General features: G+C 34.6%; 1 protein-coding gene across 1 annotated transcript in view; it reads right to left on the reverse strand.

Moving 5' to 3' along the window:
- DMD (dystrophin) overlaps positions 1–14,188 on the reverse strand; it is a 1,204,567-nt gene that overhangs the window by 747,265 nt on the left and 443,114 nt on the right. The window contains 3 exon segments of the mRNA XM_009334780.1: positions 3,556–3,711; positions 7,443–7,616; positions 12,024–12,134. Coding sequence (XP_009333055.1) covers positions 3,556–3,711; positions 7,443–7,616; positions 12,024–12,134 — 441 coding nt within the window.

Genomic DNA, 14,188 nt, shown 5'->3' on the forward strand with positions numbered 1-14,188 from the left:
AGGAGGTGATCCTTGAATATTACCCAGCTTTCTTGGGCCCCTCTTCCCTCCAGGGCTTTGTCCCATGGCACTCTACCAAGCAGATCCCTGAAGAGGCCAAAGTCTGCTCTCCTGAAGTCCAGGGTAGTGAGCTTGCTGTGCGCCCTCCTCGGTGCCCTCAGGATCTTGAACTCCACCATTTTGTGGTCACTGCAGCCCAGGCTGCCTTTTATAGCCTTTTAGTCTTACAGCCAAAAATTCCTGTGCAGCGGTGCTATTGTGAGGAAAGACCTGACCTTGTAAGTAATAGCCCCTACTGCACGCAATGCCCTTAAGAGAGCAGCAAGAACATTATTCTTGCCACTTTCTTTTAGAGTCCAGCTCCTTCTTCTGATGAATTACCATAGAGACATTTGACACAAGGATGCTACAGACCCTACCTCACAGCCACTCACAACTAACAAACTACCTAAGCTTTAACATAGTAGTTTGCGTGTGTATATGTATATGTGCTTGTGTGAGGAGAGAGAGAATAAAAGGGCAAGTGAATGCATAAGTAAGCACAGGCACGGAATATTTATCATAAATGCAACCACTACACCATGACATTCAAATGACATTTTGCTTTCTTGAAAATTAATTTCAAACCTATTTGCACTGAGGTCACTACTAAAGTTTTGAAATTATCGATCATGCTTTTAAAGCGTATTTGGTGAAAAATGAGGGGCAAAACTTGATGTTCTGAACAGACGAAACTCATTCCTAGACCAAAGAGAGGTTTAAGGTCTGATACTACCTAAACAATTAGGACTATTCACAGGTATTTATATCCATATGTGTATATGCTAAAAACAAAAGGAACAAATAAAAAAACCCAACACATCTTCCCATTCTTCTTAAGGGGAAGAATTCCTAGGTTCCCAGCGTCTCAAGTTATGATACCTAAAATATATAGAAAAACTACAGTAGGTGTTGTATGAAATTATGAGAAATTATCATAATTTTCCTGTCCATTTGGGAGCACAACACTTCAGCACATGTTTAAATTAAACCATTCCACATGCTTCAAAATGTGCTTAAGGACTCTTTTAAATATGGGGGTCCTCTGAAGCAGTACATATGAAATCACACAAGCCAGTCTACACTTAAAGATGTGTTTTTCACTCAGACTGTACATTTCAGTCCTGAGACTTACTATTAGTTATAACTATTATCAGTTTTCTCTTAAAAAGACAGACTTTGACTTAATGCAATCAATTACACCTGATAACGGTTAACTGATTCTATATCTCTGGGCTTTTGTGACTCTCTCAAACTGTTAGCTACCACGCTATATAAAAGTAAATGTGAGAAATTACATCCAGGACAACAAAGATAAACACAGCACTGCAGATTTTTGAGACCCATTAATTTGCAATATGGCTCACTTCAGATCACTAATGGCTTCCTAATGGCACATTTTTATCCCTTCATTAATTAAGAGAGTTTTCCTATAACAATGGCACCTGTCTGCTGTTACGTTAAATGTAATGTGGGAATAAATGCTACAGTCCTTTCTAAAATAATGGAGAAACCAAATATATTACCTAATCTCAAATGATAGCTATCCACACCTTAATGAAGCAGACTCTTCAGTTTTCTTGACACTCAAAAGATTGATGTCTCTTAATACCTTTATTTTCTAGCAAGAGAGAGAACTGTTTTAATTCAGGTTCCCAAATGAGTATTATCTCTGTCAAAAGTAACATTACTCTTATTTTTTTATTGTACTGTAGTCAGTGGGGCTTGATTATCATTATGTGTTTAAACCACAAACTGACTCTCAGTATTACCATGGGCTCATTTTCCTATCTAGTAATAATTTATGGTTCTAATAATTTATAATCTGACAAAATAAAGAATTTGCATTCTGTCCTATTTCATATATTTGAAGTATATAAATTTTAGAAATAAACAGACAGCTATATCTGTCATTCACGATCTTCATTCAGCCAGTTACAGCACCAAATTTACTGTAATCCTACAGTTTTTAGAAGTTCTGTGGATAGTTTTAATGAGGGCAAGAGGAATAAAACAGAGTAATGAAGGATAGCTGTTAATTGAATTATTTGCATGGAGTCTTCTTTAGGATAATGCCACAACTCCTCTTCAGAGCTCAAAGGTCCTTGTAGAGGATTGTACTTCAGGAGCAGGCAACACAGTTCACAGATAATGCAGACCCAGAATAAAAAGCCTTTAGGGATTGACACACAATTTTTTTTTCATCACAGTGTTGTTGATATTGGTTAGTAGTCTGTCTTTCCTATTGTCTGTCTAGTTGACTTTTAGGAAAAATTGAGTAAACAAAAACATTCTCCTGTTGGGAAGTGTAACAGCACTTAACTGTATATGAATTGATAAAGAAATAAATGATGTATAGATGGAAATTTTACATAAGGAATGACAGTGCTTGGGAAATTAATAGGGATTGATTCTACAAGGTTAATTACATATAAATAACATCATTGGCATCATAAGGTAGAAGTCTGCCACATTTTGAGAACTATTTGTTTTTTTCTGTAGGTGAAGCTGGGATTATATAAAAGAATATTGGGAAAGTAAGTCCTCCTAATTATATGCTGACATTCACTGAGTGGTCAAACTGACTACGGTATAAATATCAGGTTTAAAAAAAAAAAAAAAAAGTTGTATTCCAAGGCAATACATTCCTCATTACAGAGCTCAAAGGGTGATGATTCACTTTTGCCCAACATGAAGAAATTTGATAATCCCTATGGAATGGAGGATGACAAATGACTAAATTCTGAACAAGGGTTTGCTGGTATCAGATGCATAACAATGGGACAGTTATTCCACATACTCATAACTAAACAATATTCTATGTGGCTTATATATTAAGATACAGTGAAAAGGTAAGTCAGGGTTGTACATGACATTTAAACCAGGGAACGGTTATGGCAATAACTGAACACATGTGGAGTTAAAGAGTGCAGAAGAAGCAAAGCAGAGTGGTACACAAATGCCTCCTGAGGAAAGCTGCAGTAGCAAGAATTTTTGGTCAACAGGTTTTTGAACAGCAACAGATGGAAATAATACACTTAAAGATCTGTACAGTCAGAGGCAGAAGGAAATTAAAAGGTAGAAATATCTCTTTTATGAAGTAGCTGTTTAAGTAATACGTGAAAAAATCACAAACAAAATATAAGTAGTTTTCTGACCTCAAGTGTTTTGAAACAAGTGACTGTTCGAGGCATTGAAACAAAACAACATCCCCTTCTGACCCCCCAAAACCAATGAACTAGTAGAAAAAATAAATTAAAACATTAAGAAAGTATAATTTTAAATCGTAATAAAGAAGTTTTACATTTTTCTAGAAGGTTATTTTTTCCCAGAGCAACTGAATAGCCATCCTCATGATTGCCTTTGCCTCCATTCTTTCTGTCCCACTGTTTAGAAAATGTGAGGGCCTTGAAAGGAACCAATAAAAAAACCCCGTTTACTTACCATACCAAGAATATTCTTCATTTTGCCAGCTAAAAAGAGGGCATAGTTTTGTATTAAAAACACAGAGCTTACCTTTGCACCCAATTCGTTATATTGCAACTTCAAAGCTGTAAGTCTTTCATCCAGTTCTTTTGGGTTCTCTGTCTGCTGCTTTTGAACAATCTGCCTCCCAGTTTTTATCACTGTTTCCACTTCAGACTTCACCTCACTCAGGCTTTTATATAATTTCTAATCAAATAGAAATATGAAAGAGAAATACCACCATTAAAATAAGTAAAACTGAAAAGACTACTGAAGGTATTTGTCCTGCTTTTGCCTGGGATAGAGTTAATTTCCTTCCTAGTAGCTGGTACAGTGCTGTGTTTTGGATTTAGCATGAGAATAATGTTGATAACACACCCATGTTTTAGTTGTTGTTAAGTAGTGCTTACGCTAGTCAAGGACTTTTTAGTTTCCCATGCCCTGCCAGCAAGAAGCTGGGAGGGGGCAGAGCCAGGACAGCTGACCCAAACTGGCCAAAGGGATATTCCATACCATGTGACGTCATGCTCAGTATATACACTGGGGGGATGTTAATTTGTCTTTCCCAGTAACCGTTACGCGTGATGGAGCCCTGCTTTCCTGGAGATGGCTGAACACCTGCCTGCCCATGGGAAGTAGTGAATGAATTCCTGGTTTTGCTTTGCTTGGGGGGCGCAGCTTTTGCTTTACCTATTAAACTGTCTTTATCTCAACCCATGAGTTTTCTCACTTTTACTCTTCTGATTCTGTCCCCCATCCCACTGTGGGGGGGTGACAGAGTGGCTGTGTGGTGCTTAGCTGCCAGCTGGGGTTAAACCACAACAGTATTATAAAGATGCACTAGAAGTCTTTGCATTGTTTGCTGTATAAAAACACCATCACGCATGACTCTGAGCACTTTCCACTCCCGTTTGAAAGCTAGAGCAGTTGAGAGGTATCATGGTATGTGACCTAAGGATAAAGAAAACTTTTTTGTGTTTACGTATTAATGTGCATGTATTAAAAAAAGTTTATGAGCAAATTGATCAATTTTTAAAGCAGAATTCAAATTAACAGATTCAGAACAGCCTATCTTTACTAACATTGACTTCAAAGACTTGTCACCAAACCCAATGGTAGAAATGTTATAAATAAGAAAGTACACGCCATCATTAATTGTTTTAAGATATGACAGAGGTTATTTTCGAACTGATTTATATAATGCAGTATTTAAAACAACAACAGACGTCTTCTGTCAATTAATACAGCTTGTTGGACATATTTAAACTAAATGGCCACTAAATTAATTTAAAAATCTGACAGTTTTTCATACTACTAAATCAAGAGACTGGTAGGATAGAGGATTTCCCCTACATTTATGAAGTGTAATACTGTTCAAAAAATTAAATAATTAAAAAAACCTACATGAAAAAGTAATGTAATGAGGTTAAACTAAAATATATTATATAATTCATTGCATTTTCCCTGCACTATTTCAATGACTGAGTGAAAAATAAGGGATAAACAGCTGTTCAGCAAGCAACGGCATGGAAGCAATCTGTAAACACAATATATTTCCCTAATATTTCAAATAAGTGATACTAAGAAGTGTTCTTTCCATATGCAGAAATTTGATATCATCATCTAAATGTATGACTTGGTAACTCAAGCCATTTAACAGCCACATAAATGCCCAGTTAACATTCATGTAAATAGAGCAGAAGTTGATTTTGTTTTTATTTTTTTTTTAATCTAAGAATAAATTCTGCCATGGCATGGAAATTCCACTGTGGAAAAAGACTCCACGGAGATACACAGTGTCCATTACCACACAGGTATGTGAAGAATGGCAAACGTGAAGCTGTTGAGAAGCTTCATTGTTGAGATGTCTAGCTTAATTAGGACAAGAGGAAATGGCCTCAAGTTGCACCAGAAGAGGTTTAGATTGGACGTCAGGAAAAATTTCTTTACTGAAAGAGTGGTTAAACATTGGAACAGGCTGCGCAGGGAAGTGGTTGAGTCACCATCCCTGGAAGTATTTAAAAGACGGGTAGATGAAGCGCTTAGGGACATGGTTTAGTGGGCATGGTGGTGTTGGGTTGACGGTTGGACTCGATGATCTCGGAGGTCTTTTCCAGCTTTAACGATTCTACGATTCTATGATTCTGTGTTCTAGCATTTTGCCATCATGTGTTGGAAAATAAACTTACTGTCCTGTATACTTAGAGAGAACTGCAAAATAAATTACACTGCACTTTTTTAATTTGTAATTTTTTGAGCTTTTCTTTTAGCTGCAATATCTCCTGCAATGTAGAACCTGTGTCTAGTAAGTCTGGACAGTAAAGACAAGACCTTTTTTCCAGCAGATCTGACAACAAAAAAACCCAAGCGCATTTTCTCCATATCTAAAGTTAATTACCAAGCCAATTCTTAACATGGCTGTTATTTTATTTACTTAAAGGTAGTATGTATATAGTCCAACTGCTTTCTAGGTGCTTAATATGATAAATACATTCTTCATCACTGAAAATGTGTCAAAAAATTAGGAAGCTGTTGTATGATGCACATTGGCTAACATCCCATGGGATACTATGACTAGATTTTTAAAATAGAAACATCATGAGATTCTTTGTAGATAAAGATGCTCTAAAAACCCTGTAAGTCTTCCATAGAATATGACAGGGCTGTAAAAGCTAGCAGCCGAGTGAAGATACTTTAATTCAATACAGGGCTTCTAATTCCAGGGCTTCCTATCATTCCGATAAGAATATGAATTTAAGGGTAATTGTGTTGAAGAAAAACCCAAGATGTAAAGAAATAACATCGTCTTGTTCCACACTTATTTTTCAATTTAAATTCTTACATTTAAATCTGAAGAGGTTGAGGGGGAAAAAAACCACCTCAGGCATGGCATTGCTCCAGAAAATAAACAGCTGAAGACAAGGATCTGATTGTCATGATTTTTGCTGTTAAAATCTCCATTTCATTATCACCAAGCACACGGTGTTCATCTTTGTCTTTACCTCCCTTTAACAGTAAAGGGGTACAGGGTTACAGGGATATTAAAGGGATACATACAGATTTTCCTCATATTCTTTAGGGCATATTCAGGTCATCTTTCGCTCTTGAACTGTAAGAAAGTCACAGCATGCCACCTCATGGAAGCTGTAATCTATATTTTTTCTTTATGTTTTGTGTTTCCTGCCTAGAAGAGTCTTGTGCAGTGCAACATCTCTTTTGATTACATCACGGAATTCCATGACTGTAGCATATTGTGGAAAATAGAGTGAGTCCAGGGAGATAAACTCATATGCAGGATGGGAAGGGGGAATTAGAAAGGGATCCTGACTGGCCTTCTCACATAGTGAAAGTGCATGACCATCGTTTGAAAGTTCACTGAAGTGAGAATGTTTTGATATTTTAATTTTTTTTCAATTTCGTAACTGATACTTTGTTTCTCATTCTGAATTCAGGAGAACAGTCTGTAATTTTTAGCTTTCTCCACATAAATCCACATTTTCAAATTTTTTCACTCATTTAATTAGCATCCCATGCTTCTCAGAGGTCTTTGCCATAACAGAAGAAGAGAACAACATATAGAAAAGAAAAAGTTACTGTAAAGCTGTTAGAACTATTTCATTGTGTTATTACATCCTGGGAAATGTTGAAATTGAATACAATTTTCAGCGTACAATGTCATTCTAACCTCATTTGCAAACAAGAGAAGTAGGACAAGAAGGATCAAACCCTTCTTTCTATCCTCCTCCCCTTGAACAAATCTAACTTTAACTAAAAATGTTCCTATAACTTTCATTGTGTAACTTTGCTCTTAAGTTACAGATCAGAATCTTTTCTAATATCTCCCAAAGAAATATTGACATTGTCACTGAAAATACTTTAAATTTGAAAGGCAGAACAGACAAGAAACAAATAGAAAGACAGTATCTTTAAATAGTCACCATGCAATGATCCAACTGTGACTGTACTACTTCCTGCTCAACACTCTTCGTCTCCAACCTGGGCACCTGCAATTTCACTTCATCTAAAATTCTTTTACATTCTTGTAGGCGCTGTTCAAAGTTGGCTGGCTTCTGAAACAAGCGAAACTTCATGGAGACATCCTGGAGCTTTTTCTGAAAAGTAAGCATTGGTGAGTAGTAAATGTGAAATCAAATCAATACTGAAACCAAGTCTTAGACCCATTTCAGAATACTTAGAATCCATTATCAGCAGTTTCTTTTTTAAAGAATTTAAAACTTTTGGGGAAAATGCCAGCAACAGAGATTCTTGGTCTTCACAGGACGAAAAAAATTCTTGTATCATCCATGGCACTGGATGCAGCAGAGCCAGTGAGCCCATATACTCAATTGAAGAAAGGGAGTGTTTTCGTAATTTTGCAATATGCAAAATGTTGGGGGGTGGGGAGTGAACAGGGGTTTAATGGCTTTAAGTCCCTCAAAGAAACCCAAATAAAGTGGCTGGGCAGTAAGTAGGTCTAGCACAAAACCTGAGATTTAGAGTATAAAATTGATTTCTATTTCAATTTAAAAAAGCATAACCTAGAGTAAAAAGAAAGTAATTTAAAGGCAGAAAAATCTATGACAAGCATGGCTTCTACTTGCAGAATTTTCACAATTTGATATCTTTGTCCATTAATTATATTGCTTGCTCACATGATCCCTACCTCAGGGGGAGGGGAAATAATTAAAAATAAAGCAAAGAAAGGGCATTTTAATTTTCAGCTTGAATAAGAACTAATTTCTCTTTAGAAGTTCAGAGCAAAGTACTAGCAAAATAAGTTTTTCTACGGTTTGGAAAAAAAAAAAAGAATGTCACTAAGAAATAGATAAGTAATTAAATAGGAACTCAGCATCTGCAAACACACTTTTGAATTTTTTATGCTCAAGTCCTGGACACTTTATACCAATACAGTGTTGTTTGTTCTACACAAACTTGAGAAAAACTATGAGGAGTAGAATTAGCCTATACATAGGCATTAGTAAAAATGCTTCCCACATTTATCAGATTTCTGTGAAGGAGGCCGGAATCATGAGCAGATGACAATTCTGGGTAACACAGAGAACTGTGAAGATTTCAGCAGTTCCTTCCAACAACTTTCCTCATTAAATACTCTTAATGAAATTGAGATCCAACCGGGTAAGAAAGAAATAAGTGAACAATGAATAAAAATAGGAAACAAAGAGTAGGAATAAGTGGTCTTATTTTTCTTCAGTGTGTTTGCATACACTAAATTCATACTTAATTAGTTTTTCATCTTCTTGTGACACTTCAACTTGATGAAGATCAAATCCTGTTGGAAGCTTGCAATGCCACATCAGTATCTGTTACAATTTGTGTTGGTCAATACGTTAAAAATGACCTAGAAAAGAGAAAGAATGATGGTATTAATGGTAGAGAAAATTAAAATAATCTGTGAAGAGTCACTGAGGGATTGGACAGTACTGAGGATCTGTAGGAAAAAAACAAGCAAATTATATTTAATTAATCCAAAAATTAAGTACTGCACGTCACAAAAGAAACACTAAGCTTGATATGCAACAAGTGGGATCTAAATTATCTATTAGCACTCTCACTTGAGTTATAATAGATAACTATAACAGTTATATTGTATATGTATATTTCTCTCTGACAGTTTTAAGAAAATATCAGCTCAATACTTAAAAGCAGCCAAACAAGCAAAGTGAGTATTTGGAATGATTAGGAACATAAAGAACAAAAAAGAAAATACCTGCCAGAGTATAAAAGTCATTGTATAAATCTATATTGTGCCTAAATAACGTGTGCCGTTTTGATCACCTCATCTCAAAAAACATACAAATAGAAAATGTGTAGAGAAGAATGACAGGACAATCAGAGCTAAACATCTAAAGGTCTCAGTATGATTTAACATACTAGTCAGTCTGGAAAAGAGACAACTGAAGGGGATTAAAATTAGTGGTATGCAAAAAGTTGACTAGCAAATGATTGTTAACTGTTTCTCAAAATTCGTGAAGAAGGTAACAACAAGTTAAACTCTTAAATAGGGAAACCAAAATGAACAAAAGGAAGGACTACTTCACATAGCATTCAGTTAAATTGTGCAATTAGATGTTAAATGAAGTTGAGGATTCCAGCAATTTACAAGACTTGAGAAAGCATTTAGACATGAGCTTTTAAATACCTCTGACCCAGAAATTGCTCAGCTACAAATCACTGGGGAAGCATCACATATTGTTCACCTTACTATACCTCGTCACTCACTGTCTTCTTGCTACTATTGAAGATACGGTTTTGGGCTAAATGGATCTTTGGTGAGAAGCAACATGACAATTCTTAAATGCTTAAAATATGTTGTCAGCCAAATTTACTTCACATCAACAGTTGAATTGATGGCAATGCTCAACCTTCACGTTCAGTAGGGAAACCTGGCTGGCCTAGATAAAGAGCACAGCAACAACTGATGGGAGAAAAGGAAAGCCCACAACTAAGTCAGTATCATTCCATTTTGATTTGAGGAAAATGTCTTCTTTAGAAGCAAAGGATCCGTATTTATTCAAAAGCAAAACTACAGGTAATTAAATATGTTTATAGATTTAACTTTTTTATATTTTATTATATGAAATAATGTTAAAATATCACTAGGAATTAGCAATGCAGTAAGGGAAGGGAGTCAAATATCTTTTTACTCTGACAAGTGAGTTTACCTTAAAAGTTAGATGAAAGTAATAAAGAAACAAGAATGTAATTCTTAAAAAAGAAATTTGTATAATTTCTTCCCACAAAGAACTGAGTATTGAATTTCCAAAAATAGCCCTTCCTTAGGGTAGATTTCACTTTCATGTAACAATTCTTAACCTAGTAGGACTAATTAGGTCTTAGGTCACTATGGCAGAAATAGATTTTTATTTTGCTAATCGTCCTTTTCCCCTTAAATTTAAAAATCAGAACTTAACTCTCAATCTACAGTAATCCAAAAAGCCAGGATAAATTTGGTCACTTAACAGTTGTTTCACAATCTCATCGAAATTACTTATTTTGATAATTGTTTTCTTTCTGTCTAGACAATAGAACTAATACTAGAATAACTATATGTCAAATTAGAAATATTACTTAGCTCAAAAAAAAAAAAAAGAAATGCATGCAGTATTTGCATGCAGCAAGTGAGAATGCTCTTCAGGAAAAATGTAAGTAAAGGCAAATCTTGTGAAATGTGATTTACCACCAAAGGTACTGCACAATGATAGAAAAGAATTCAAGAGAGTTCACTGGCCTAAAATCAAATATAGTCATAAATATTTGGAACCAAGGGTTCAGCTTTTACCCTTTTCGGTATTTGATATTTACATAATGCATGTACATTTGCTATTTTTTGTTCATATTTTATCTAATGTAAGCAAAACAGAATCTCAAAATGACCCCACCAGTTTGTCAAAACTCATACTGATGCATATGGTCATCTAGAGAAGCCTTTTGAAGAAAAAAATACCTGCACAAAGACAGATGAAGAAAAGAAAAAGGCACCTAGAAAGGGTAGCGCTCCCTTGCATGCTGCTGAATTTATAAACATTTAGATACAAAGTCACTGATGAAATACGGGCAGCATCACAGCTGCCATGGAGACCATCAGAAGGTGAGTTAGTGTGAAGGAAGACAGAAAAATAAGGAAACATAAATATTCTCAACAAAGAAAAACTAGTCCTGTAGATAAGAGGAAACATTAAAAAAAAAAAACAACTCAACTTGTTCATTTAAAATTAGCTATTAAAAAGACATTAATGTTATCCATAATAAAGTATAAAACTGAAGATAAGATACCTAGAAATATTTGACAGAGATAAAGAAAAAGATGGTCTTTTTTATTGTTAGTACTATAACAAAATTCTTTGTCTTTCCTAATGAATTTTGACAATTTGTTTTGCAGCCTGGGGAACTTTGGCACTAATGCCAAAAGAAAAGTAGCAAAACAGTCACGAACCCATCACAGATTAATGGGTAAAAATGTGTATTTTTCCTAAGTGTTAATTAAATCTTCTTCAGTTTGAAATAGGTCTCTCTATGTCTATTAAGACAGATGAAATAATGCATTAGCTAACATTTTAAATTGATGACTGCAATGCACTGCTCAGCATGGATTTGTGTTTCAAATGCAGTTCTACCAAATATTTCCAAATATTTTAAAATACTTTTAACTCTAAATGTTTTCAAATACTTCAAAAGGTATACCAAAAAACCTCACTGTAGTTTTATTTCTTGCAACCACAGCACGTTCAAAACACCCCTTGTAGAGTGTCCCCACCAGCTGGTTACATCAGCTCTGCATACCCTAGAACTGATGCCAACTAGCTAGGAAATCTGTAATAGAAAAATGAGCAGTAAGAAGATATGGATGGTATGCTTTATCCGCTCTAACTTCCTGGCTAGAAAGGAGCAGCTAAAACAGAAGAGATACCTTAAGAACATTTCATACATGAGTAATAGCATTACTCATGCTGTTTGTTTGCACGAGTGAAGGAAAGATGGAGGAAATAAAATTTGCATACCTGTGCCACATCAATTTGGGAAAGCACTCTTTTGGCAGCATCTTTACCCCGGTTTCGTTTCTTCATTTCTTCCAAACTAATCTCATGGCTTGTTAATTCAGATTGTATTTTCTGTTGAAAAACAAAGACAGTAATCAGCAGGGTTTGAAGAAAACGTTTATGTTGTTAATACTATTTGGAACAGTTGACTTTGAAAGATATTAAACAGAAGTACTACACTATATACAGGATCATTAGAGGAATTTATTCAAAGAATTACTTGTTCATCACTCTGTAAATTATTCAGTTTAGTTTCTCTTGATCATAATAAAACCTTCTCCTGCTCAAACATATACAACTCTCATATTGTGACAGTAATGACATAATCTTGCTAAGGAAATTTTGATTAAACTGTAGGCAAAAAAAAATAGATTTCTTTTATCTGAAGGAAAGCAACTATTATCATTGGGAAGAAAATTAAAAGTTAATCACAGAAAAGAAAAATACAAATAGAAAAGTGATTTGCTTTGCTATTCTTATGTCTTATTATTTCCACAGTATCATCAGGCGAGTTGAGAGAAAACTGATCAAAGTATCCTGTACGTATAACAACATCTCCATCTCACAGAGTTGTGTTATATCTAAAACAGTATACAATTTGTGGCATGTTACTGACCAGAATCTATGTTCAGTATCTGTAGATATGGTAAAAGCATAATGACATGTAGTTCGTTAATACACTAACTTAATCCATTTTCTAACACACATTTCTGGTTATCTCCTTCTGTAAAACCAGTGAGCAATCAAGTCATCACAAGAAAAATATCAGCCTTGTTGGTTCACCATAAATCAACCTTACACAAAACAATTAACTTAAGCAGTGTTGGCTAGTGCAATGTAAGGGAAAATAATTCTCATTAAGTATATTGATACAACATAATTTAGAGCGATTCACAAATTTTTATGTTTAAATTGTTAGAAAATGAGAAACTGTTATTAGCAGAATTGCTAGACAAATACTACTGAGAACGATTACTCTACGAAATAAAGACAAGGTATGTCCCCACCAGGAAATGTATTTGAGGCCATTGTTCCTGCATGAAAAAGTGACTTTAGATTTAATCTTTTTTTTCTATGGTATACAAGCGTTTCTCAGACACACTAAAGAGTAGCTATAAGTTTAAATATACGCACAGGCATTTATCTTACACTACAGTAACTTGTAAAATGCAAAAACTGTGTAGTTAAAAAAAATAATTATGCGAATGAAAAGGGGTTTTTAATTACAACTTGATCTTTTAAAGTTTGATTATAAGTAAAAATGAATATATAGGTATTTTTAATAACATCTTCATATATTATTAAGTACAAAGTTGTGTACACTGTATGCTGTCTACTTTATAGGGGTATTACATGGTTATAATGACTTGTATAACATTATAATGTCTTGTATATAACAATACTACACTGAAGGCAGTTTTTCACAAGTTATATTGGAAATGTATTAAAGTAAATTTTAAGAGAGACTTACAAAAATACAGAAAATTAAGTCATTACTAAATTTAGTTGAGAATATATTTACAAGTCTAAAGTATCCAATATTATTTAGAGAAACAAAGCATTTGTAAAAGCAAAATGACTGACAAAAAGCTCTCAATTTAGATGAAATTTTTCATCTAAAATTACCATAATTGTACATTTTCTATTTTTATAGTGTGTATTTTGAGTTCTCCTTGTCAAGGCTATTTACTGAATGGTCAGTAGTATTTGGAGCAAGTAACAGGATTTTTCTAGATATGATATTTTAGTTTTGAGAAAACAAAGACGGTCAAGTAAAAGGACAATGACAATACAAGGAGAGAAGGTTTATTAAATAGTTTATTTTGGACTATTTCTTTTCTCCTTGTCTAAGTTTAAAATTTCCCCCTTGAAGTGTACTAGAACTGTAACAAGATTATCTTCTGTGTTTGTGCAGCACACAGACCAACTTGGTGGTGGTGACTCAGCATCAGTCAGCTTCTGAAGCCAAACCATTTCTTCATGTCTTGAAAGTCAGAACTGTACATACAAGGATGAAGCAAGTCTGAATGCTAGAAAAATATATTATATCCCATCCAGTATTTCAACAGTTTGCTTCTGCACCTCATCAATTAACTGATTTTTGGTTGTATTTTCCAGTATACTCT

This window comes from Pygoscelis adeliae, unplaced genomic scaffold (genome assembly GCF_000699105.1).
Source record: "Pygoscelis adeliae isolate BGI_AS28 unplaced genomic scaffold, ASM69910v1 Scaffold91, whole genome shotgun sequence".
Lineage (NCBI taxonomy): Eukaryota > Metazoa > Chordata > Aves > Sphenisciformes > Spheniscidae > Pygoscelis > Pygoscelis adeliae.